Raw genomic sequence first — 27,139 nt, forward strand, 5'->3', positions numbered from 1 at the left:
ACAGGAGAGGAGCCATTTGTTCCAATTCTCTCTCTCGCCTCTTCTCAGCAATCTCTCACAATCCAACTTTAGGTTACACCTAATCACATGACATCTCACTTCTGTCGCCTACAATCACAATCCGAGTCCCATTTTATGTCATTGCTAGTCATTTTCCAGCCTCATCAAACAGTGCATCTCTTCATGTGAGCTGTGCTGCATTCCTTCTCTCCAGCATTATCAGAGGTGACTGGGGGATTTATAGAGATGAATGGCAGCACAGGTGATGCTTTAAATTAATGCTCTTGCTGCTAAATAATCTTCACAGGGGATTTGTTACACTCCCTCCTTTCCACCATCACGGCCATTAGCCATTTTCATTAAATACATCACGGCACCATTTATATATATATATATATATATATATATGTAGCATCTTTATTCTGAAACCTTAAAATCCATCTGTTTTCTGACACATTGTTACATTGGACAGAAGAGGAAAGTGCAGGGATTAGTGTTTTCTTTCATTTGGTGTGTTTGAAAAATCTGCATAATGCTGTGTTATTATCATCTCACGTGCACACTTTGGAGATTATTCAGCAGATACTCTGTGAAACGTGACAATGGCCAGACATTCTTTGAAACATAAACAGTTCCTGAGCATAATGAACATCTCGCACTCAGCTCCACAGGTCAATATCATACTCAACCTATAGTGGTACGATACAGTGCTGCCGTTGTTGTTGCAGAAAACTCTATTAATTTGAACTTAATTTGAATCAAAACATTACACACTCATTTATGTATTGATTAGCTCAGCCTCGGGCGCGTCATACTTGTTAGCCAGATATGTAATATTGCATGCGAGTCGATGATAAAACACGCTCTGTCCTCTTTATCTTGGAAAAAACAATGCCGCACATGTTTTTCAAGCCATCAAAGTGATTATAGTGGTTAAACTGAACCTTTTATATATAGTTATTTCAGCTAAAATGCTCCTACATCCCTATAATGGGTAAAAAAAAAAAAAACTCACCACAAGTCACTTAGTTGGTAATAGGATTGGCATCCTGTTCCTTTTTTTTTTCTTGGGGAATTTTAATCCCTGCAGAGTTATGTTTTCTTAACTTGCACACAGTATCATCACTGGTCATCCTGAATGTTGCCTGTCTTTGGGGAAATACAACAGTAATGCTGCATTATTGTGACAGCTGTATGTGTGTGATTTTCCCATAAGCCTGCAAAATAACATGGCTCTCTTGAATCGGGAAAATCATGTTATTACATTTGGGTCTCAAAGAAATCCCTCTGCACTCAATACCAGAGAGGTGGCAGTTTCCAGATGATTACTAAGATCAGGGATATTTGAAAAAAAGTCACATTCGCCGGTCCAGAGTCCAGCTGAGGGTCCTCAAATCGTCTTTTATCATTTGTTCATGTTTTCTGACGCTTTGTTCATCAGCGGGTTAAACGGCACCTATTCTGTGATGAGGGACTTGTAGAGTCTGTAGGTTTGGGCAGGTGAAGTACGGAGCAGGCAGGAAACAAGCTGCTATACCGTTGGAGGCGAACGGCAACGTTGGCCCGTAGAAAACCTCCTCCTTCCCCTCCGTGCTCAGATCCAGCACCTGAAAACAAGACATATATAGGTCACTAAAAGTATTTGGAAATAAGGCACAGTGATTAGACTTATAAGAGCAGTTTTTGGCACTGTTGTTCAGTCTGTCCTGAAGTTGACATTGATATCCTGACTGTTCCTCTAACAACGCCACATGGGGGGTTGCTATATGCAAAGACTAATAATAATACAACAGGCTAATAACTTGTTTTAAAGGGGACATAATATACCCTATTTCTCCACTAGTTCCCTGGTGTCCTAATGAACATGTCTGTGACATGCTTTGATCAGAATACCATAAGGATGAAGCACCACAGCAGTTTAATTACCCTGCCAAAACAGCCCTGTTAAGGACGCTCCGTTTAGTAGTATCTCTTTAGATCCACCTTTAAAAAAAAAAAGTAAAACGAAACTTATGGGACAGGAAATGACATCAGCCACAGAGGCTACTGGGAGCTAACAGCAGTTAGCATTTGGAAAAGTGATCATTTGCAGGCTCTAGCAGGCACATTGCCGTCATATATAACATGTATTCACTGGACAGATAAATCCTCTGAGGCTGGAAGTTTGTGTAGGACTCTGTGCTGCACTGTGGAGCGGACTTCCGGTTTTTGGATGCCGTTGCCATCGGCAGCACTCTCGCGTGTTTTACGGACAACACGGAGTTCCACGAGACAACAATTCCAGGAATTTAGCACATTGTGACATCCTAGTGAGCGAGGAAGTCAACAACACGTGTTTTATCTCCTGTGCTGAGACTGAGGAGCACCACAAAAACATGAGTGAGTCATCTTTTTTTCCACACTTTGCCGACTGATAGGACCTCCAGATTCCCAAATATAAGGATTTAAATTACTAAAAAGTTGATTTTGAATAATAAGTCATCTTTAATATCAAAATATATAACTTTGTATCAGATATGGGTGAAATATAATATGGGTTCAAGGTCAGAGTGGTCTCAGTGTTAAGCATAGTGTTTGTTCTAACGTATTAATATTCATAATAATTATACAAATTCATCTTACGTTTAAGCCTGAATGAAATTTCTAAATATAATATAATGATTGTCGAATACGTTTTTTTTAAAAACAAGTGAAATGTTCGCTCACATTAATGCGAGCATTTGAATTAATCATCGTTACAACAACAATCTTTTTTTTTAACATTTTCTCACGCCTTCACTGTTACGTTTGAGTAATTTGAGTTAAAATGAGCCTCAGCCTTGGCTCCGTGTTAAAACCACACAAGATGTATGGTGCATGTTGGCACAGTCGATATTTCATAATTAGTCTACCGCTGTTTCACCTCACTGTATGAGCAGCATATGAATACCACAGAATATCTTATTCGTGTCGCGTAGTATCTGTGCCCATTGTGAAGTATCCAAAAAAAAAGTTTTCAGGGTTATCTATAAGCCTCACCTGAATGCACGCCAGGGGCTCGTTGGTCCAAATGGAGTACCCTCCAACCACATAGATCCTGTCATCATGGACAGCGATGCCGGACTCGTTTTGACCTGGGGGAGGACAGAGCCGACACAATGCTTCACTGTGCCACGCAGAGGGCATTCTGACAATATGACTATCCGTGTCCCCCAGGAGACAGAGAGGGAGATACAAAGAGGAAGACGGGGGGGGGGGGGGGGGGGGCGAGGGCAAGACACTATGGAGATTTAAGATTGAGCCGCTGTTCTCTCTTCTCTGTGACTTTGTCTCAAACTTTCACATACGCAATAGGAGGAGAGGAATATAATATCACGTGAACTTTAAACCCTGGCAGTCATTATAAAAAGGTGAAAGAAGAGCACTATACCAAACATTATACTTAATATGAGCACATCCTACTGTGTTCTATTCCCCATAGTTTTCAGTGTTGCGTCAAACACGTTACTGTTTAAATCTCAACTATTTCTAATCAACATTAAATACTCATGACAATATGCTGCAAGCTAAGTTTAACTTGAGTTCGACACTTGGCTAATTCTGCTTCATCAACACCGTTCTTTTCTCGCGCAGCCAAAGTAGCTGCAGCTGACTGTCACGTCGGCTCCCGCTGACACGCCAACTAAATGGAAAATAAGAATTTGAGAATTTTGACACTTGTTTTGTTTTTGGCAAACTCCCCGGCTCTTTTAGCTGCTTAATAGTCCACAGTGTTACTGGGGTGCAGTTGGATTAAAGCTGCAGTAGGCAGAATCACTGTTGAGTTACAACCACAGGTAATTAAAATAGACACTTGTGGGAATATTACGGCTCTCTGTCCTGAGCTCCTCTTATCCAATGCCTTGAGGCAATCACTCCATCTCTGAAACTTAACACAAGGGTTGAAAATCCTCTGTAAATGTCCAGAAACTTTTCATGGGAACTTTAGTTGGAGGATCTGTAGTCAGAGAAGGTTTATTGAAACAGTCGTCTGATTGGTCAAAGGCTCGCCTGACACTACATATTTAGCTGTGCAGCTGTGAACAGAGCCCATAGATGGTGCAAAAGTGTTCCGCCCTCTCTTAGATCACGTGATTTGCATTATTCTGAAAAGTCCTAATGGAATCATTGATCTGTAACGCCAAAAAAACATTTCCAGCTCAACTCTACCTGTGATTCATGACACTGTAAATCTGTAGAGCTGAGGTAAAAAATGCACAAAATAATTCTCTGGATTTGTCAGCTGCGAGCATCCTCTTTCAAATACAAGTTTAAGAAATTGGTTTTGGTTTGATTAAGTGGGAACACAAGAATCTGAAACTTCCATGTTGAAGCCCTGGGATTGAGGTTGAAGTTTTCCTGGGAATTCACAGACGTCAAAAGCAACCGGGCAACTGGTCACTCATATACGCTGTGCTTTATTGGAAACATGATTTACAAATCATGTTCTATTTTAGAAGACCTGAAACTAGTGATTTGAAAATGATGTTGTATATATCCAGAGAAGCAGGCTCATTTTCCCATAGACTTCAATTCCTATTGAACTCTTTTTTTTTGACAAGTGGGATTATTACGGGGTTGTCTTCAACTGGCAAATTGGACGAATGTGTCCTTCACTTTTCCCACCTGTGAGGAGGCTGAAGGAGCAGCGCGTCCACTGGTCCTGGTCCATGTTGTACGAGTCGATGTGACGCACGAGGATGCGGTCGTTGTTGTAGTCCAGGTCGTTGCCTCCGAGCACGTAGAGCTGTCGCCTCACCGCTGCCATGACGTGGTAAACTCGCCTCTGCAGCATCGGACTGCGAGTCAACCACTGGTCCTAATGAGGAGGAGGAAAAGGAGGTGGTGGTGAAGAGTGGATAAGGTGGTTAAAGCAGATGGAAGGAAAGAAGCGAAAAAGGGAAAGTGATGTGATGCAGATGAGACATAGTACGGAGAGGGAGGGGAGGGAGCGAGGGGGTGGAAAGGGAAGGCGGATGAATAAGAAGATTAATATTTAAGCATATCCATGCATGGGTAATTGATGTATGCTCAGTGCTAGATAAATAACGTGACACTAGAGCTCTGGTTTGTACTAATGACTTCCCTCCCTATTTCTAATCATATGTTTCAGCCACTCCATTTTACACCGAGCATCCCTGCTCATTTTCACTAAGTGTGCTGAAGCTTATTTTGTGTCTGTGTGTGAGAGTGTGTGCGCTTGATTGAGGCAGAGAATGAGAGTGTGTGTGTGTGTGTGTGTGTGTGTGTGTGTGTGTGTGTGTGTGTGTGTGTCTGCTGGGAGCTGACGGGTGGCCATCTGTTGAGGGTAGAGTGGGTGGGGGTTGCTGTTGCTCTGGCAGGTGAATGTAGATTCATGGTGAATACAAATGAGACTCTCTCGCTCCCTCTCTCTTTCACTCCCTTCTCTGCTTCCAACGTCGACAAACACAGACCCATATGGATATACACTTACACCGCATTCCTCCATGCTATATATATATATATATAAGCACAAAGTATATACAGCCTCATCATGATCCAGGCCTCTTCAGCAGCTGCTTCATCACATGCACAAACAACACTGCACATGACTAAACTCCACTGTAGTGAGCTGTGTGTGTACAGATGATATTTAATATATAAAAAAAACAAGATTTGCCGTGATAATTAAATGCACATCAATCCGATTGTTGACTTGGAAGTTACATTACGGGACCAGTACCACCAGTAAGCTTGAATAATTAACTACATGTAAGTTTCAGAAACTGTATCTGGTTTTCTTACTTACTTTCTTTCTTTCTTGGGTGACTTTGGTTAAATTTCATTTCCATATGGTGTGAAAATCAATTAGTACACCCTGGCCTGTTGTGTGTAATCCATCACAGTAAACATAAGGTCTGCATTAATGCTCTGAAAAGAAACCATTGTTGGAACGTTGACGTCTTTCGAGTGCGGTGTAGATTTTCAAAAAGCACTGCATCACATCGCATCACAGCATCACCGTTATGCAGCCTTAACGTTCACCGTCAACTCAACTGGACTTCAATATACGGTATATATGTCAGTATTTAAATTTCTCTTTGCCGCAGAGAACTTTGTGATGTTTTACTGTGGGAAAACTGCAGCAGAGACAGAGGAGAGAGGTAAAGTATATCTCCTCTCGGGCTGCTACTTTGTTCTGCAGGTAGATAAGAGAAAGCAGTTGGCAACGTTAATACATGCTTTGGACAAGCAAACAGATACAAGTGAAGTTCTGTGGACTCTCTACGCTAAAAACCTGAATTTGTATAATGTTTGTTTTACGTGTTTTTGTGTGGGAAGCACACACAAAAACTTTTTCTCTGAGAAAATGTTTGAGAATTTGTTGTGGAGAAGGGCTTTATCATTGGACTGCCATTTTTTTGACCTGAATGCAGCTCAATGGTTGCGCACCAACCGTTTTGTTCACGTTGACCTTGTCGGTAGAAGATAGATAGATGGATGGTTTTACAGTGTTAGCCAATGAGTGAGCTTGTCTTGCTGTGTTACCTGTTCTGGATCATACACCATTAGTCGATTCTGGTACTGGGCTGTGTTTGTCACACCACCTGTAACACAAACAAACAGCAGCCTGGGATTTTATCAGAAAGGAATAGATTTTGAAATATGCAGGAAAACGGTATGTCAATTAAAGTGCGTGTAAACACATGTATGCATCTGTGTGTGGAGAATGAAGGTAAAAGTAATGCCTGCAGGAGAATGGGTGTCCACCTCCCTCATAACGTGTACCTGAGACCCAGAGCAGGTTGTCGGCCACACAGCCGGCGTGGCAGGACAGTGAGCGGTCAAAGGGTTGGACAAACATCCATTTGTTCCTCTTGGGACAGTAGCGCTCCACAGAAGGCAGCACCTGCCTCAGCTCGTTTCTGCCCCCCACTGCGTACAGGTACTGGCCCAGAGCTCCCAGAACAAAGTGCTCTCTGCAGGCCTTCATGGACGCTATTTCAGTCCACCGGTTGCCCCTGGGGTCGTACCTACAGGCCGTCCTTACGGCGCACGTCCTCCCTGTGGCGTGCTCCACCTCGCCGCCCACAACAAACAGGAAGTTTCCCATGACAGCCACACAGTGGTGGCTGCGGCCAGTGGGCATGGGTGCCAACTCGCTCCAGTTGGACCCGCCTGCGACGCGCACGTGGTCCTGCGCAGCCGGGTTGAAGTACCGCAGCTCCCTGACTCTGCTCACCTCCCGCTTCCGTCCACCGCCTATGTAAAGGGTGAGGGACTGGAAGCGCGGCCTGGTACGTGCCGATTGGCGGAGAGGCTGGGCAAAGGCGGCGTGGTGGTAGTCTAGGGCCTCGTCCACCAGGGCGGCGGCAGTAGGACTGGACCGGACCAATGGGTGGCTATTGGCAAGGTGGTGGAGGGTAGGGACGTCCATCAGGCCATAGCGGACATGCTGCAGAAGATCCTCGGTGTACTGGTAGCGACAGTCGTGTTCCAACCACAATACGACCAACTAGAAGAGCAAGAGAAAAGAAGTGTGATGAGCTGTACCAAAAGACATCCCCACCTTTATGAAAAGGAATAAAGTAGTTAACTTGTTTTTACTTTTAACTTTGGTTTTATGGACATCTATTGGCTACTGTGTTGAGGCTGAGGCAAGCCCCCCCCCACACACACACACACACATTTTTAATCAGCACCATTCAATATGGAAACTGTAAATATCCACAGGCATCCTCTGTTTAGTGCAGGCAAACACTGTTCCAGTGAAGGAATTTAATTGAACTTGAGAGCAGAGCAAGGTTATTTAGCCGCAACAAGGTGTAAATGTGGGCCAAGATGACTGAAGCTCACCGATGCCATTACCGGGAAAATAAAGTGGGTCTGAGAAAAGTTAGTGCCTGTTAAACAACGGCGAGTTTTGAGTCCAACGGAAAACAACAACAACAACAACAAGGATGACCGGCGCGGACAAACATTGGATACAAATCACAGTATTACAACAGAAACCATCACACGGCCTTTGGTGAATGATGTGTGTACAAACGCTTCCCTTTGTTTCCCCTTCAATCAGCACTTAAACTGTGAATATGCGACAAACATGCAAGTCAGGATTGTCCTTTTGTGATATCAGTGCCACCCTCCTGCCTCTACCTCTGTTTCTTTATCGCTCAACCTGCCTCTCTCTCTTCCTCATAGCTCTGAAGTGACAGTGTGTGTATGTTTTGTGTGTGTGTGTGTGTGTGTGCGTCTGCACAATGGCAGCTGACTGTGAAGGTCACGCTGCATCACACAACTTCCTCAGGGCACAGAATAAATCAACTCCTTCTCCCTCCTTCCTCTCTGTATTGAAAGAGAAAGTGGGGGAGAGAGTGTGTGTGTGTGTGTAAGTGAGGGGAAGAGATAGTGAAGGGAGGGAGGAAGCTACAGAAGGGCAGAAAAAAGACCCCCAAAAAAACAAAGCCAGTGAAAAATGTGATTTCCAGAGCATGAGAGACCCAAAGAAAACTCTGAGTGACAATGACTGACGGCCAAGCGATATCTCTCCTGTATTGGTGTGCACAGACCCCCGCCCAACACCTCCTCACACCCCCACTCATTCGAAAAAACGACAGCCCTCGCTTGCCATTCGCTTCCGTCTGATGCCCAAATTAACCTTCTGGGCGAAGTGAAGGAGGCCCAAAGCAGCCTAATCAGAGGCTGATTATGGCAGCGGCGGCTGGCTAAAGGGTCAGGGTAATTGTGCCATCAGAGGCCTGATTGTTTTCAATCAGACGGGCGGCCGAGTGACAGCTGGGGGATTGGGGCCCTGATGGAGCCGCAGTGGGCCTAATCAGAGAAGAGAAGGAGAGAGGGAGAGAGAGATCTGGTGGTGGAGGTGGAGGGGGTGTGGGAGGATGGGAGGCTGATTGGTGCAAATGAACAGTCAAAACGGCAAAGTCTCCAACCTGCACTCTGCTGCTTCACTTCCACAGTCCAAGCACTTCATCACACACTTAAATGCACGGACTGACGGTCTCTTACACGCAGTCCAGAAGCATGCTATGATGTGGAGATGGAAGTGTTAAAGAGATAGTTCACTTTTTTTTCTTTTTTTGTTGCTGTGGTTGTATGAGGTATTGACTCGTTATGAAGACTGACATCGCCAAGTGCCCTGCTGAAGGAGCAGCCGCTACCATGAACTGGCCTGGACACGCAGTTGCCAGCAGAAAAAATGGAAGGAAAAGCAGATTTTTGGTGACTAAACACAAGGCTACACCTGCTTCAGTCTTCAGTGTTTTAGGAATATGTTTGACACATTATCTCACTATTAGATAAGTTAAGATTTAAGATAAGATTTTTAAACTACTTTCTTTCCAGCAATTTCCAGACTCTTTGGAATCCGGAGAGTTTTTTAACTCACAGGGACACAGGACGTGCTGTTCTCCTGCTGCCTAATTTCGTAAGTTTGTGTCATTTAGGTCACTTCAAACAATCAGTTGATCTTTTCAAACACTTACTGAAGTAGTGGATTAGAAATTCCTGGATCGTTAAAATTTTTTTGCGGATTTTCTGAATCGACTTTGGTGCAGGGAGAAAGAGAAAACATAGTTTTCAGATATCATAGATTTTTTCACTGACTAAAATCTGTCTCCACAGGCAGCCATGTTATAATTTGGACCTAGTTGTCCCAGGTCCCAAGCTGGTTCACTGAAAAGAAAGAATTCTCAGCGGGATCGGTGTTAATAATGTGTCAAAACTAACATGAACTATCCCTTTAAGTTGTTTATTTGTGTTATAAGTTGAACCATGCAGTTCTGCGAGTTGTTATAAATCAGAACATCGCCTCAACACTACATCTGCATCTCCTCATGTCTCTGGTTGCAAGGAAACCCTGGGACCTCCTAAGACACAAGTTCTGCCTCGTAAGGACCAGGTTTTGGTCTCCATCAGGAAGTCTCAGTGTTTTTTTGCCAAAGAGGTAAGAAAACAAAAGTGCACACATATGCGCACACTTCCACTACCTTCCATATCTCCTCCTCACTCAGGGAGGTGAGGCGGTCGCTCTTCAGCACCTCCCTGAGGAGGCGGTAGGGCAGCTGCAGGGCCTCTTCCTGTCGGCTCTGGCTCAGCTCGGACAGATGCTCCACCAGGAAGCCCACCACGGCCTCCTCCAAGGTGGGGAGGTGGAACAGGTCAGCCACGCGGTACAGTTCCAGGTAGTTCACGCTGCCCAGTTCCTGCAGGAAGAAATATCAATTATTTATACTGTCACTGACCACATCATGGTCGCTAATTAAAATAACCTAATGACAGCCTAACTCTTCCTCTCAGTGAAAACATTTGTGAAATGGTAACAGCGGCCTACCTGTCCTCTAAATTTTGATATGTGTGAACACAATATGTCATCATAAATATTTTGAATTTGCTTAAATGCTCCTTAAGTCTAAACCCCAACCCTTGAGCAACATTTCCACACTTTTTTGTTTCTTGTTTCTGTAAGAAAATACCACATATACTGTACGTGAGCTGATTCAGGTTCCCACAGTGGGACGTGAAAATAAGCTGTGAGCAAATGTGGACACACACTAGAGGAGGAAAAGGAGGAATGCAATAAAAATTAGATCTGAGTAGTGGAATAAGACTGCCATCTTCTGGCTGTCCTGCACACACAGCACAAACACATCAGCAAGTGCATCTCCTTCTAGAACCATTCACCCAAGAATAATGCAACATCTCAATATCCTCAATTAATTGAATTGGAATATATAAGATTTGAAGTTAATATTGAAATTATGAATGATGTAGAAACATCAATTACACACACACACACACACACACACCCCGCAAGTGAAACTGTTTCACTTGAAAGTCAAGGACTTGCAGAGATCCACAGTCAAGTGGTCTTATTGATCAGCTCTTCAGTATCCAATTAAGTTAATTCTGCACATGAGCATCCATCATATTGGTGGATGGAAGTGGGTGATTGTGATCGGCTGATATATCTTCTTACTCAGGCAGAGGGTGCGGCGTGTATTGGTAAATCGATGTTATTGGTCTGGCCCTACCTACTATTATTGACTCGAGCCAAACAGCACTTTCATCAGTCAACTGCCGAGTGTGACTCGCACACGTGCGGCATGTTAATCTGTGAAAGAGATGACCAAACACAATTCTCATGGCTTATTTATCCGGGGTGTTTCTATTCAAATTAACATATTTGCTGATCAACACAAACTGGGGGGAAAAAAAGCATGAGGCTTTTACAGCCACCAGGTGGCACAGTAGAGCAAAGTTTATCTTCCTGATTAAAAAGATTGGTCTTGTAACTGGATCTGAGGACACCATCACTATTCACAAGATAAAACAACACATGGAATCATTACAGTAGCAACACAAAGGCATAAATGTATGGAGTTCATTAATAAATTGTGTATAAAATAGCTCCAACAGCTTCAATCTGATTTGTTTTGTTTTTTTATCCACAACAGCTTTTGGCTTTGCAGGCAGACTTTTTGGTCTCTGGCATACTAATAATAATATACAGGAAAAAGGCAACAGGATGACCTAGTTTATGAGGAGATCTGGCACCTAAGCTGACTCATATCAAACCTGCTAAATGAAAGCAACAGAATCTAACCAGAGGATCTTGTTTGTCCCCTTTCCTTAATCTCACTGTGGAGGAGGACACACTGATAATCAGTGGTGCTTTGCTGTGTTCTGATTATATTTGACATTAAAGTTGGAAGTGATATTAGCTTGGAGGGGATGTACATCATCAGCACAAAAAAAATACATGAAACTGGGACAACACTCGCCTGACTCTGCCAAAAGATCATATAAATCCACCTACTGGCAGCTCAAGCAGCCTCTGATGAATGTTCTAGCCTACATTTTTATCTGAGGAACAATCCTCCAAAATGTCAGTTCACCCAGTCAGGAAATAATCAAAAACACACAGTGTAACATTTTCTCTAGCACAACTCATTTTGTTATAGACTGTGTTGCTTTGGGATACAGCCAACCGACCTATGGCTAGCCTGGGCTAAGGACATATTATACCCTATTTCTCCAAGTTAACCTCGTTCCCTGGTGTCCTAATGAACATGTCTGTGACATGCTTTGGTCAAAATACCATAAGGATGAAGCACCACAGCAGTTCAATCACCCTGCCAAAACAGCCCTGTTCAGAACACTCTGTTTAGTAGTATCTCTTTAGGTCCACCTTAAAGGTCCACCTTAAAAAAAGTCAAAGTAAAACGAAAACTTAAGTGACATCAGCCACAGAGGCTACTAGGAGCTAACAACAGTTAGCTTTTGGAAAAGTGATCATTTACAGGCTCTAGCAGGCACATTGCCGTCATATATAACATGTATCCACTGGACAGATAAATCCTCTGAGCCTGGAAGTTTGTGTAGAACTCTGTGCTGTACTGTGGAGCCAAGAATAGAACTTTTTGTGGACTTCCGTTTTTTTGGATACCATTGCCCTCACCAGCACTCTTGTTTGTTTTACGGACAAAGCGGACAACAATTCCAGGAATTTATCGCATTGTTGCGTCCCAGTGAGCGCGGAAGTCAACACGAGTGAGTCATCTTTTTTAACACTTTGCCGACTGATAGGGCCTCCAGAGTCCCAAATATAAGGATTTAAATTATTAAAAAGTTGATTTTGCATAATATCTCCCCTTTAAGCAAAGTAAAATAACTCAAAAGAACAATGGTTTCTTGTATTGCCGTGTCTGGGGACCCACTGCCCTGCCTGTTTTAGAAATGTCCCTGCTCCAACACACCTGATTCAAATAAATGGGTCGTTATCAGGCTTCTGCTGTGCTTGCTGATTAGCGGGTCATTTGAAACAGGTGCGTTGGGAAACGTCTAAAACATGCAGGGCAGTGGGTCTGATATACTGTGACTCCAGCAAGAGTCATTTCTTTGACAGAAATCAGGGAGGATCTTATTCAATGCTCGGTTTACATGCATCTCAGTCAGTCAGTCTGGGTCACATTTTCCAATTTAGGCTATGCATTAGTGACCAGGGTTGTGCAAAGAGAAATGTGAATTTGACCAAAAAGCATCTTGTCCGGTGTTTATCTTAATTTTTGACATAAGGGAGGTAAAAATAAAAAGGATAAACAAAGTTGCCACTCTTGTTTTTTAGCAATATCAGAATCTTGCTAAAGAATCTGATTATTATTTTTATCCTAATCCATGTTGTTTGCAGAAAGAGTATGGTTTCTAGTTTAGTTAAGTAGACTAGTGCAGTGCCCGTAGGAAGTATGTATTCCTATAGTTGGAGCTGAAGAAGATTTTTCAGTTATGGTAATGCATGATAAGGAACGTAAAGGCTAACATAATACAAACACTGTGCAGCCTCATTAGGCACAGCGCAAATGTTTTCATTTTCGATTAGCATTAGCATAGCTAGATGTTGTGACGTGACTGACAGTCACAAAACAGCTAGCGTGTTTGTATTGTTAGCCCTACGCTAATGCTAATCGTAGCCTCACTAAGCTTACCTTTGGAAACAGGTTTGCCAAGTTAGCCGTAAAGTAGTAGCATGCTAATGCAAGATAAAAATGTGCTCGCGTATTGGTGAATGGACACCGACTTCGTTGTTTCAGTATAACATCGTGTTCTGCGGTGAACCGTGTGAAAATGTCTCGCCCACTCCAAAAAATTTGAAAATCAAGGATGACTACTATCGGGCCATGCTCAACCCATATCCAAAGTCTTAGGGCAATCTGGCTAACGGTCAACAAGATATGCCTGTCACAGCCAGACAGACAGACGCAACTTGCTCTATAGATGTGTGTTGTCGGCTGAATGGAAGTCAATACAGTACAAATCTGTCTTGTGTGGGGACATTGTGTCAATGTTAAATGGCTTTTTCAGGGTTAAGACCTGTTTTTAGGGTAAAGGTTAGGCATTTAGTTGTGATGTTAAGGTTAGGGTAAGGGGCTAAGGAATGCATTATGTCTATGAGTTTTCCTCACTGAGATAGAAAAACAAATGTGTTTGTTGTGTGTTGTGTGTATACCTGGATGAGGTAGTGAGAGCAGAGGCTCAGCAGCTCCAGCAGCTGAAGGTGGCTGCCTGCAGACAGAACATCCTGGATCACTGCCGGCTCCAGCAGAATCTGCGATAAACCAGAACAAACCACATCACACAAGGTCTCTCTTTTTTTCTTTTTTTTTTAAAACTGTATTATCAGTATTTAGTTTATTTATACACAGACACGGGTCATGGCAAAAACAGAACTCTACCACATCCTGTTATCTTTTGGCTCAAAGAGGGAGAAAAAAAACATTGGATGTCTTATGACCATTTGCTGAAAGGTTTATCGAACCAAGTGGCACATGTTTTTTTTTTTTTCCTTTTTCTTGAACAAGCACCTGGCAATAACAAGTTTGTCCCTGGGCAGGAACTGTTGTGTCACAGATGCACAGCAATGCAGACATTTAAGTCTGGTTCTGCACAGAGATTCCTTCCTGTTAAAAGGAAGTTGTTTTTCTATCCACTGACACCAGGTACTTGAACTGTTGGGTTTCTCTCCTTACGATGATATTGTAAGGTCTCCACTTTACTATGCTAAGTGTAAGTACTACTGTAAGTGCCATGGGATAATGTATGTTGTGATTTGGCTGTGATTTGGCCAAATCTTGAAAGCACAATTGTACACTGAGTGAGATAAAGCTGACGCAAAGGACATGTTTGATAGTAAAATCAGAACTGACAATAAGACAGGGAGTACTACGTTTGATTAAGGTTCTGATTAATGTCTTTTTGATTAACACCTGTGGTTGAGCAGTTCTAGGAAGCTAATATAATCACCTCAGTGTGTTCACTGTGTGATCTCAACATTCAAAACTGTAGCGTTGAATCCAGTTTTAATTTCACTTTATTTTATCCAATTCTTTTTTTCTTTTTAAAAAAAAAAAAAAAATCAGGAATCAGTTTAGGGAGACTCTCATTTTCAGTGATACTGAGCACGAACAGCAACATCAAGGCAAAACAGAAAAAAAACAAAACATATAAACAAAATAATTGCTGGCTGCCAGTGGACAGTTATTATGTAAGCACCGACAATGTCCAAGTGGTGCAGGATAATCAAGTTTTAGATCACGCCACCAGATCATGCGGCACTGATACTGAAACCCATCTTCCCAAGTTCAGTCGTGGCACAAAGTATCTGAAGGACTAGTGATCCTATGTAATAAGAATTTAATATATGAGGGAATTTTCTGATAAGGGCTTTAAACATAAAGTTATGCCAATAATGACTTTGTCCTCTGTGAGAGAAGGCCAAACAAAAGTTATCATATATCATACCAATAATGTTTCAGAGCTGGGAAACGAACCCTCTACCTTCCATTTGAAAGACGACGAGATCTACCTCTCAGCCACAGTAGCAAAATATATCCTATCAATGTGTTTCATTCACCTTTACCAGCGTCTCAACAAAGCAATATGTTTACACAATTATTACAGCATTGATTCTGCCAAAATGCTCCCATTGAGCAGATTGAACAGAAGCTAGAATTATCTGCTGACAATCCCAACTGCCCCCCCCCCCCCCCCCGCGGCTTCCTCCATATTGCAGAACCACTGTGCATGATATAAAGCTCTGTAACTCAGCCAAGTGATACGGCTAAGCTCTCGGGAGCATTGCCAGGTAATGTGAATTGTAAAAGGTTAAACTGCCATTTTTTTTTTTTGTAACAGCACCACACGGAGTTAAACATCCCATTAATCATGGATGTAATATCCCAATCAGGCTAGACGAGCCATGTGTGTCCTCTGACGCGGCGCACTCACCTATTCCACATGTAATTTAGTTTAAAATTAGATTTTAAAAAGCAGGGACAAACCTTAGCCTGCCCTACATACTGTAAATACACAAAGCTGTGAAAGGCCTGCTCATTATTTAGGAAAAAACTGAAAAAAATTGACTTGTTTTTTTCCTCGTTTATTATTTTAGCAGATACATTTGAAGACAAATACCCTGCTTTCTTCAGGCGATCGTACTAACTGATGAAATTTGGTGCTTACAGAGGCTTTTAGTGGACGTTTTTCTTCTTTATTTACAAGAAACTCCATGACCTTTCCAGCCAGAACCAAACCAGGCCTCATTCTGCTAAAGTTACAACAGCAGGACTTTGTAAATATAGAGTGGGTGTGCTCGATCTGTCTCCACTTGAAAAAGTGTGGTTCATCATGAGGAGAATTGGACAAAAGCGACCACGGACTGTTTAGCAGCTCACGTCTACAGTTAGTATCGAGAATTCCCAACTGATTAAAAAGTATATTTAAAAGATAAAAGGTGATGTGTCCCAGGAACATCATGGGGTTTGATAACTGATAAATGATGCGATTTACAGAAACTGTTGTTTCTGCAATGTTTGGGGATAAACATATTGCCCTCATCTCATCTGCTATCATCTCCTCTGGGCAGACAGGAGCTGAGCCAAGCAAAGCAGGGACGGCTTTCAAGCCTGCTGTTGACCTACTTACGCTGCCTAACTGATTCACTCTTTGCTCATTTCCACTGTGGAAATAAAATTAGGAGCAATTACAAAGTTCCTGGCCTCTCAGTACACTGCATAATCTGCTAGGCTGCTTATTGGACCAAGAATGGCTTACATGAAAAAAAAAAAGAAAAGACTGAGGAACATTATTAGGAATAATCACACATGCTGCGCAGGTTGTGATCTTGCTGCTTACAATCAGTGTCCTTTTTTCTATTTTTTTACTTTGTTTAATTAAATACTGATTCCTCTTCATTTTCCTCTTCAGTAGTGTGATGATGGTGTGCAGAGGTTTGATCCGTTTATACAATAACGTCTAACATCTGTACATCCCAAAATAACACAAGATCCAGAAGCATACAGCATAGTGGAGACTAATGCTGCTGAGATTAGGAGAGGTTCTCTCTAAAATCCATGTTGTGATTTACTTTGGTGATGCTTTTGCCGGTGGTGAGGCACAGTATCGCAACAAGTGCAGACCTTACTTGACTATTTTTCTATTTTTTGCCACTTCATCCTTGTTGTCTATTACATCTACAAGGGAAATTGCTTCTTTTTGCGTATGAATAAAGGACATAATATTCTCTGGGTTCAGGAAGTGAAGCCAATTGAATAGCTATTATGGAACAACTGATTTATAAAATTAGTAACATTTTCTTAACTGAAACATTTCTTTCAGGTCATCATTGGAGCATTAGTTCCATTTAGTAAATTACGTTTCCATTTAGAGTCAAATAGACCAGTATGTCCCGCATTTTTCTTTACTTATTTGATTTTATTTCACCTTTATTTGACCAGATAAAACTCGTTGAGAACAAAATCTCTTTTCCAAGGGTGACCTGGCCAAGAGAGTCAGCAGCACACAGAATAATAAACAGCACAGATTTAGGAAACAGGTTACAAACAATCATTTTAGTCAAAAACAGCTTACAAAATAGCTTGACATTTAAAGTGCAGGAGTTGAGGTCACAGTAATCATTTAAAAACACCTGATGATGATGTTGTTATATAAGGATCCCCTTGAACACAAAAAAATAATGCTTTTCAAGGGGTTTATCCTCTAATACATTTTTAAATCAATCCATATGGGAAACCACTTTTTAATCAATTAAAAATTGTGACCCAATTCACTATATATATATAGGAACCACGGGCAATGGCCAATTGTGTTGAGCTGATGCTCGCGCTCACCTGTCCAGTGTAGGCGAAGTCTAAAGCATGCTTTAGTCCAACGCTGGTCACTCCTTGCAGAGTCACTTCGTCCGCTTCACTCTCCACCATGCACAAGCTGAACATGGCCTGGTGACAGTCAAAAGATGGTGGTAAGCTGAGGGAGAACTACTGCACAAAATATCACAAATAATTTAGATATTTTGTCTGGCATTTGTGAGAAAGTGTCCAACATTAATTTCCCTATCGACAAGAAAGGCACCTATAAGAGCTCATTCATTCTCCATAGCTATGCGGAAGTCAACATCGTGTGTTTCATCTCCTGTACTTAGACTGAGGAGGACCACAAAAACATGACTGACTCATCTTTTTTCACACTTTGTCAACTGATAGGATCTCCAGAGTCCCAAATATAAGGATTCAAATGATTAAAAAAGTTGATTTTGCATTATACATCCCCTTTAAGGATTTTAAAACAAATATAATAATGCTACCCTCGTTTCTAAAATGAATTTATAATAATTCTTGTTTTATAGAAATAATCACTCAGGAAATATGTGTCCTACATAGTCTGTGCTGCATGATTTTAGTTGTAATGTTGTTATATTGTGCGTCGAGCTAACTCTAAAGAAGACTTCATTTTACCACAGATAATACAGTTTTCTGATTCTATTCATGGTCAAAAATAATAATAATAAAAATAATAATCCAGCTTTGTTGTTGCAGTCCTTCACTGTTAATTCCAGGGCTGATTATATTATACAAAAGCTACTACTGAACAGGCTCCTTTATCTACTGTATGTGAACAGAACTGCAACAGCCTCATAGTTGATCTAACTGTGCCAGAGCCACTCTGTTTTAATTTACCTGTTTCAGCCCCCTGGAGGTCAGCAGTAATAAATAGCACAATCAGTACTTCCTGTTACACAGTCTCTCTGTCTTTTTCTCTCCCTCTGCTTCACACATACACAGACACACACACACACACATACACACATGTGTACATCACGCTCGTGTGAAATCAGAGCAATGGGTGCTGTGACTGCAGTCTGGCCCTCCGCTGAGCGTGAGTTCAGCTCGCTGCGTGCCAATCAAAGCTATTGACTGGTGTCACATCATGAGGGAGTGACGGAGCCATTGATCATGGCAGACCAACAGAGCACAGCGGTAAAGTAAATGGAGGAGGGCAATGGATCAACTGTAGCCACAGTGAACATCTCCAGTACAAAAGTCTTCTTTGTTGTTATGAGGGACAGGATGGTAGTGCAGGTTCACTTCGTGTTTGTCTGTTTTCATATAGAACAGAACCACCCCCATCTTGCCAGCTTCAGAATAGTCATTCAGCCAAAGTCCAATCACTTCTTTCCTCTTTTTGATCGGGTGTATAACTGCATTTTTAGCTTCAAAGGCTCCCAGACTGCCAAGTTTGCATATAGGAGCACCACCTGACAAGGTACCGTCTACCCTCTTTCAACTATAGCTTTGAAGTGTGAGACAAGGTCGACTCCAAAAGGCCACGCAGATTTTTAAGCAAGGCCCGCACATCTCTCCACAGAGCTAAGCCTTGTTGATTTACCACTCCGCTAATTAAAAATCAACTGGTCCACTGAACACAGGAGGGCCTGTGGCCAAATCTGGGGGTGTGTGATGGTGGTGTGAGCTGTAGCCAGTGTGAGGGAGAGTGTAAAACGCAGACATTTCGCTAGAGACACAGGCAGAACGTTAAAATAAAAAGAGCCTTTACATGCTCTCCCTGTCCCTTTCCATACCAGAAAGGGAGGGTGAGAAAGAGGACACTCTAGTATCTGCAGAGCTGTTCACCACCAGCCTCCATGCTCCTGACCTTGGTGGAGGAGCTGAGGGAGCACTGTTGGTGACGGATGGCCCCCTCTGACTCGGGATATAGATCCAGCGCAGAGAAACACTGAGCAGCTCACTGCAGTCCTCTCACATGATGCTGCAGTGTCGCACTGAGCCTGACCCGATGGGCAGAATTGATGTGCGTCTGCATGAGGTGATCATTCCAGAGAGGACTCAAGACTCCATAACACACTCAGTGAAATATTACAGTATTCAGTGAGGTCGTTTTTTTTTGGGGGGGGGGGGGGTTTCTGAGTCACATTTTGGCCAATCGCTATATCTGCCTGTCAATACACTATTTACAGGCAGATACAGTATTTCACAACATGAAGAGCAAGCTGTGAAAGAGAAGAGGGCCATACCACAGCTTTAGATTCAAGGTGCCAAAGTTTTCGATTTGACCCTGCTAATATCATTAATTAAGTGACATTTACAAACGTCAAGGATACAACAAGTGCAATTAATTAGGGCTGCATATATATATATATATATATATATATATATATATATACATATATATATATATATACACTACCGTTCAAAAGTTCGGGGTCACCTATACAATGTTTTGGTGTTTTCTATTAAAAGTCACACTTTTATTCATCAAAAGAGTTGCAAAATGAATATGAAAATATAGTCAAGACATTGACAAGATTAGAAATAAAACATTTTATTCAAAATAATAATTTTGCCCTTCAAATTTTGCTTTCGTCAAAGAACCAGCAAAACTGTTTTCAGCTGTGTTAACATAATTACACAAGGGTTTTCAAGGGTTTTCTAATCATCCAATAGCCTTCTAACGCGATTAGCGTTAACACAATGTACCATTAGAACACTGGAAATGGGCCTCTATACACATGTACATATAACATTAAAACCAGACATTTGCAGCTAGAATAGTTGTTTACCACATTAACAATGTATAGAGTGTATTTATATTTAATTGAATGTTATATTTATTGATAAAAAGTGATTTTCCTTCAAAAATCAGGACATTTAAGTGACCCCAACCTTTTGAACAGTAGTGTAATATATGGATTATTTTCAGTATTGATTCATCTGTCAGTAATTCTCTCAATCAATCAATTATGTGTGTGGTCCACCACAAATGTAAATTTGTGTGTCCAAAGCCTCTAAATGACACATCCTCAAGTGAATTCAGTTCAATGCGACAGAGGAGCAAAGAAACCAGATGTTATCCACATGTAAAGGAGGATGAAATGTGACAGTGTGGTTAATCGGTTATCAAATCAGTTTGTGACGCATGTAGTGGTCTTTCTTAATGGATTAATTTCAGCCATACTACTGATAATGTTTTGTTACGCTCATGTGTGCTTAAATCTAAATGAGTTGACCTCCATGCTTAAGTTAATTCTATCTTGTCACTTGTCACACACACTTTTCGGCACTTTTTGATCAGAGATAGTTCTGTTAATTATTCTGTTCCATTATTTTTTACATAAAGTCAACAAAAACAGCAAGTCCAAACATGTTTAGCAATCGTGTAACATGATCAACGTCACACGAGAGGGTCCGGGTTTGCGACCCAGTCTGACCAAGGGCCTTTCTGTCTTACTGAAGGCGGTTATACCAGTGACAGAGCAAATCTCTGTGTACAGTTACTGGAAAATACTACATTGTGTAAACCAATGTATTCTATACCTGTTTCCGTATTCCAGTATATCTGTAGATGTACAATTATGCAAACTCATTTTAGCAGCCTGTTATGTCCTTGATAGGCTATAAGTTACCGTAAAATGTGTTCGATATGTATTTGTAGTTGCAAATCTGAAAGGAAATACACTTTTTTTTTTTTTTGGTTGTGCACTGCAGGAGATGATGGCGATCAAAGCCTCACTCACCCCTTGGAGGATCAGATTCACAGAGGATCAAATGATCAAATCAAGCTATTAGAAGGCACATAAATGGCAGAGAGAAGTGATTTGTGATAAATGATGTGGTCCCAACTAGACACAGTACAACCCAGCAGCACTGTCTTCATGAAGCAGTGAAATGTTGTTTCTCAGAGACAGTAAGAGCTTTTCATATGAGCTCCATCCTGACTACGGGGCTAGAAGATTTCACTATGGAGTGTATGCTTCTGTGTGTGTGTGTGTGTGTGGGTGTGTGTTTATGATGCTGGTGTGAGTGTTTTGGCGACGTCTCCCTGAGCTGAGTCCAGACGTTTTAGTAGTGTGACGGCATTGGAAGGGACAGGTGACACATTCAGGACAAGTCCCAGATAAACAGCCCACGCTCGGTCAGGTATTTCATTACAATCGCTCATGTCCACTGGGCTGGATAATGTGTTATAATCACTGCTACAGTATGTGTGTGTGTGTGTGTGTGTGTGTGTGTGTGTGTGTGTGTGTGTGTGTGTGTGTGTGTGTGTGTGTGTACAGGTGTGAAAGGCAGAAACACAGAAGGAGAGAGAGAGGTCCACAGCGCACAGTCGCACACCTTCCTCACCTGAGCAAATGAACTAAATGACACCGAGCAGAAACCAAAGATAATGTTAAAGCCCTGAAGGGGGGCGGAGTCGGGGAGGGGGGGAGTGGAGTGAGTTTTCCTGAATACAGTAACGAGCTGATTTAATCATCTGAGTGCTGGAACACGGCGTTTCTCAGCTCAGCTGGGACTCGAGAGACTGGCATTTAAAAATGGAGCATGAAGAACAAAAGAAGAACAAAAGTGACGAGGATGAACAAAAGGAGGAGAGGAGTGCGACTTCGCCCACCTTCAGCTCGGTGTGGAGAGGAGTAAAAATAACCGGCAACACACACACACACACACACACACAAACATTCACACGGGACGAATAATCCCTCAGCAACTTAGACATATTTAATCTGCCTCTCATTTTCAAGAGAGATTAATTGCTACTTCCTAATCTGCTCAGTGTCCCTGAATCAAATCTCTTCTGTGCACTTTTCCACCCCATGCGGCCTGTCTGAGGAAATCTCCGTCTGCATGAGTTTACCTTCAGCTACAAACCTCTGAGGCTTAACGAGAATCAGACAGAAGCGTCGGCGAGAGATCGCACGAAAACAAACGCCGAGGGCTCAGTGAAGGATGAGCTCCCTGTAGGACTTTTAATTTAGTTTGAAGATGCCTGCACTTTGTGTATTGTACGTATGTAAATGGAACTCTGTTACAAATGAGAATTCTTGAGCCCTTTTTCTTTCTTCACCGAGAGATAACCCTGCATGAATATCGCCTGCTAATGAGGTTCTTTCACATGGATCACTGGCAGTAAGACGGGTTTAATTGTGCCAATTTCTAACAATCCACCAGTCCAGAAGATTGTTACATAACACAGTGTATTATTGTCACCTCTCTCTCTCGCTTGCTCTCTCATCAGCATTGAGCTGCACTGCCTGACTGTTACCTGCTTTTTATAGAAGTGCAGTCCTTTGTATCAGTCTAACAACTGTACCTATAAAATGTGTGTGTGTGTTCATTTTTCAGCCCACACAGGCCTGTTCAGCTGCGTTTTTTTTCCAGGTATGGAACGCGGTCGTCGACTCACCCTGAAGTAATCGCTGCACGCCGCCAGGACGGCTTTATGGGCGTGGAACTTCTGCTCGCCGGCCACCAGCGTGACGTCGCACAGCAGACCATCCTTTCTCTGCTGGTTGAGGGCGGAGAGGACCAAGTCCTGATGGGACTTTGACTGGCAGAGCCTCTGTCCTGTCAGCATCTCCCTGCTACACACAACACAAAGTGAGAAACACAAAGTTATATACACTACCACCACTATTACTATTATTGCTGTAACACTCTCCGGTTCTCTGGTTTTCCTCCCACAGTCCAAAAACATGCAATATGGGGATTAGGTCAATTGAATCCAGGGTGTACTTCGGGTGTACATCGCCTATCGCCCTATGTCATCTGTGATCGTCACAGCACACTCACAACTCTAATGTGGAGGATAATGCAGTAGAAAATAGATGAATGGATGGCTTCTAGATCTTGTCGAGAGGGCACATGGCGTGGAGTGGCTGGTACTGTTGCCTCACAGCAAGAAGGTCACCAATATGAAGTGTGTGGAGTTTGCATGTTCTTCCCGTGTAAGTACGCAGTACTCTTGCTTCCTCCCACATGCCAAAAACACACAGTGGTGAAGTGAACAGTGTGAACTGACCGTAGGTGGTTTTAATATCGGCCGGGATTGGTTCCAGCTCCCCCTGCGAACCTCAAGTGAAGGTTAAAGCATTAGACTACGAGTGAGTGAGATCTTGATGAACTGTACGGATCATTTGCCATGACTTTTGACCGTGTTTCATCTGCTAAACACTGTCACTGTGGGATGGAGTGAGCTGGAATAAGCATACGCACAGAGTTGTATCTACAGTGTAGTTATGTGTCAGTTGTTCTGTGTATCTGTATCTGTATATCCTTACGCATGAAAATATCAATTTTATTTTTGGCTGCTGATCCACAGGATGTGTCGCCATGAGGACCATGTCTAGTATTGAAACTGTAGCAGGGATGAATACAATATAATATATAGGAGCTATCGTTTCTTTCAGACCCGTTGTCCTTCCTTACGCTCATCCATCATCAGCGCACCGGCCGATCCTATCAAGTCCATCTCTGTCCACTTACGGTCCCGAGCCGTCACACTTCACGCTGCCGTCTGCGGCGACGCTCGTTCTGTCACCGTCATGGTAAAGGCTTGTAAGACAGAGGAAATAATGGGTGTGTGTGGCGGTGCATGTGTGCGCGATATGAGCCGGCAGTAGGATGAATGATGAGTCAGGGCTGTTCGCTTGATAGTCCCGATTCTGCTGGAGGGGCGAGCCGATGGGAGATAAGGACAAAATGGACGGCTCTGAAGAGAGATGGAATAATGGTGATGATGAATACGCGAAAATAAATGTATAAATATATCTTTAACCCCTCTGTTAAAGCTGAGGACGAATATGACGATTTTACATCACAAATAATGGAGCCCACGTTTCCTGTCATGTAATGACTTCAGGTCCCAAATGTGTGCAACAATCTTGACAAATACAATACAGTAGTGTTTATATTGGATGAGCAGCAGTACGTCCTGTGGCTAATTAGATGAAATTAGTCCAGCGTATTTGAGTGGCGCACACTGTCATCTACCACACGAGGTGGATTTCTTAAATCCTGTCGGTGATCGCTTTATGTTATATTCGTTTGGCAATCCATGCTTATCTAATCGTTAAGAAATCCCCAACAGATCATCAAACCTGTTAATGAACTGGAGTGATACGTGTATTGACTGTGTAGCTTAGGCCTGACATTCATCTGTGCTATATTGTAGAGCTCCTCTGTTGGCAAAAACAAAACAACGTCAACGCATAAACAAGCAACAGAGTTCCACTGGGTGACATGTTTCCTCCATTTGTGATGAACAAGGGTACCATAGCACATCATGAGTCAGTCCTTTCTTAATGCACAGACAGGCTGCACTGACAGTTTTTTTGAGGAATGGACCAGCACATTCACAAATACAGAATTTACTTCTCACAGTGGGTTTTCCTCTCTCTTGTCAAACCTCCACTAACAATAAGATAGGACAGTGGTGTATTTTTAGAGAACGCTACAGTAGTTGAGTCTGCACACTGGGAACACTATTTAACACAAGTTTGAGTGCAGATGTTTATTGTGAACACAATATTGGCTATTTAAAGATGATTTACTTTCTGCAAAATAATCCTTATGTATGCACATAGACCACACCACCTACCTTAGGCTGGGTCCACAAGGCATACCCCTGTAGACAGAGGGAGGGGAAACGGTGGTGGAGGTGCTATTGTGTGTTGCTCCCGAGGACAGCAGTCTCCTCACTGGGCACGTACATCAGCCTGACAGGACAGAAGAGCGCGTCAGCTTTACTCAATCAAGCCACTCAACCCAGACAACCCCAAGACAGCCTCCTGTGCAAAGAGTGGATCAACGACGCAGCCATGTGTCACAGCTAATACTGACTCCTTCCTATCTTCCTTCCTTCCTTCCCTCAGAACAACTGGTGTCGACTGGCAATTCTTATCGCGGCCTTCTCATGATTTAGACCAACAAACTCAACACTTCTCACAAAACAAGAGTCCAAATTACACCTCCAAGTCCTCCCGGTGTAGCTACAACCTTGACATAATGTGCAACACACCTGAATCTGATACCACACACTCTCTCGTGGCATGATATCCAGCAGCACTGGAGGGAAAACAGAGGTCAACAAGCTTGCTCTGGGTATTCTGAGTGAAACACCACTCACTAGTCACTCGCTGTACAATAAGTCATTCCAGGTACACTCATATTTCTACTTTATAGATGGAAGCCTGTTTATTTGTGTGGTTCACCTTAAGTGTAAGGCATGGGCTGAGTGTTCTATTGGCTGCTCTTGAGTACAGTCCCCAGCAAGATGTAGGCATTGATCCGTCCATCAGTGACCTTCAGACACATGGCTGCAGGCAACTGCTACTCATTTAGATGGAGATGTGCTTATATCCTATGATATGCATGCTGCACATAACATCCCATTCGTCCTGATGATATGGTTCTGACAAAGGAAATATAAAAATTGTACTGTTTGCAAACCACACTAGATAGATAGATAGATAGATGGATAGATAGATAGATAGATAGATAGATAGATAGATAGATAGATAGACAGACAGACAGACAGACAGACAGACAGACAGACAGACAGATAGATAGATAGATAGATAGATAGATAGATAGATAGATAGATAGATAGATAGATAGATAGATAGATAGATAGATAGATCTGATAATCCACAACAGGCCGTTGCTCCAAGAAAAACACTCCTCTGTGTGAGTGTAAATCTCCTGAGTGAAAACAACCACACTGGTGAGTGTTGTCTTTTACGCACAAGCGACATTTAGGATTTACGCACGAACTGACTGACCCGGGTACAATGGAGAGGGTTTGGGTTGCCAGAGGAGCAGACACCATTAGTGCATTAACTGTCACGTTCCAAAAAAGCTCCCAGCTGTCAAAAAGGTTTCCTAGCAACAGGCCGGCGCCTCGGTTCACAAACTGTTGGGACGGAGAGCAGAGCAGCCTCAGCCCCCGTGCGAGCACAGAATAATCCTGTTGCATCCATCACAGAGCGCGCACTCGAGCACGCACATTCTGTTTAGAGCCGATTTCTGCTTTGCAGGAGCCCACTAAGCTCACAGCTCCCTCTTATCTTCATGTACCCACCTCGTATGAATGTGTTGTGAATCAGTCCCGTCCCCTTTGGCGGCGCCGCCGTTACAAATGTCATCTGATGTCCGAGCTTCGTCCAGTTTGCGTCCGCGGCAAGTGGGAGACAGACAGACAGACAGAGAGACAGAGAGGGCACAGCGGAGGACAGATGTGCTCTGCTATCACAGACACTTTATTGGTTTACACTGTAGCACCTAATTGTTACATTATAGCCCCGCCCCTCTACGGCGGTCACATGAATGTAGGCACACAGAGGGGATACAGCGCCGCCAGGTGGATGATTTGGATACATCTGTCTTTGAATGGATTTCTCTGTTTGAGTCCCTTTATAGTAAAATTATTTGATGTTCAACACCGTGTTATACTTTTTTTTTTTTACTTTTTAAAGTGTTGTTCTGCATCTTTCAAA

The 27,139-nt window shown here is 42.7% G+C and overlaps 1 protein-coding gene across 1 annotated transcript; it reads right to left on the minus strand.

Moving 5' to 3' along the window:
• Positions 1–1,445: 1,445 nt before the first annotated feature.
• Positions 1,446–25,301, minus strand: klhl32 (kelch-like family member 32; the record flags this gene model as incomplete). The annotated part of the gene is made up of 10 exons (XM_083885943.1): positions 25,243–25,301; positions 23,050–23,227; positions 17,682–17,789; positions 14,003–14,101; positions 9,987–10,202; positions 6,769–7,495; positions 6,529–6,587; positions 4,645–4,837; positions 3,019–3,113; positions 1,446–1,607 (listed from the first exon to the last, which is right to left on the minus strand). The coding sequence occupies exons 1-10, from the start codon at positions 25,263–25,265 to the stop codon at positions 1,446–1,448; spliced, it is 1,860 nt and encodes a 619-aa protein (XP_083742069.1). The 5' UTR covers positions 25,266–25,301.
• Between the last annotated feature and the right edge of the window lie 1,838 nt (positions 25,302–27,139).

Source organism: Microchirus variegatus (assembly GCF_963457635.1).
Source record: "Microchirus variegatus genome assembly, chromosome: 1".
NCBI classification, from domain to species: domain Eukaryota; kingdom Metazoa; phylum Chordata; class Actinopteri; order Pleuronectiformes; family Soleidae; genus Microchirus; species Microchirus variegatus.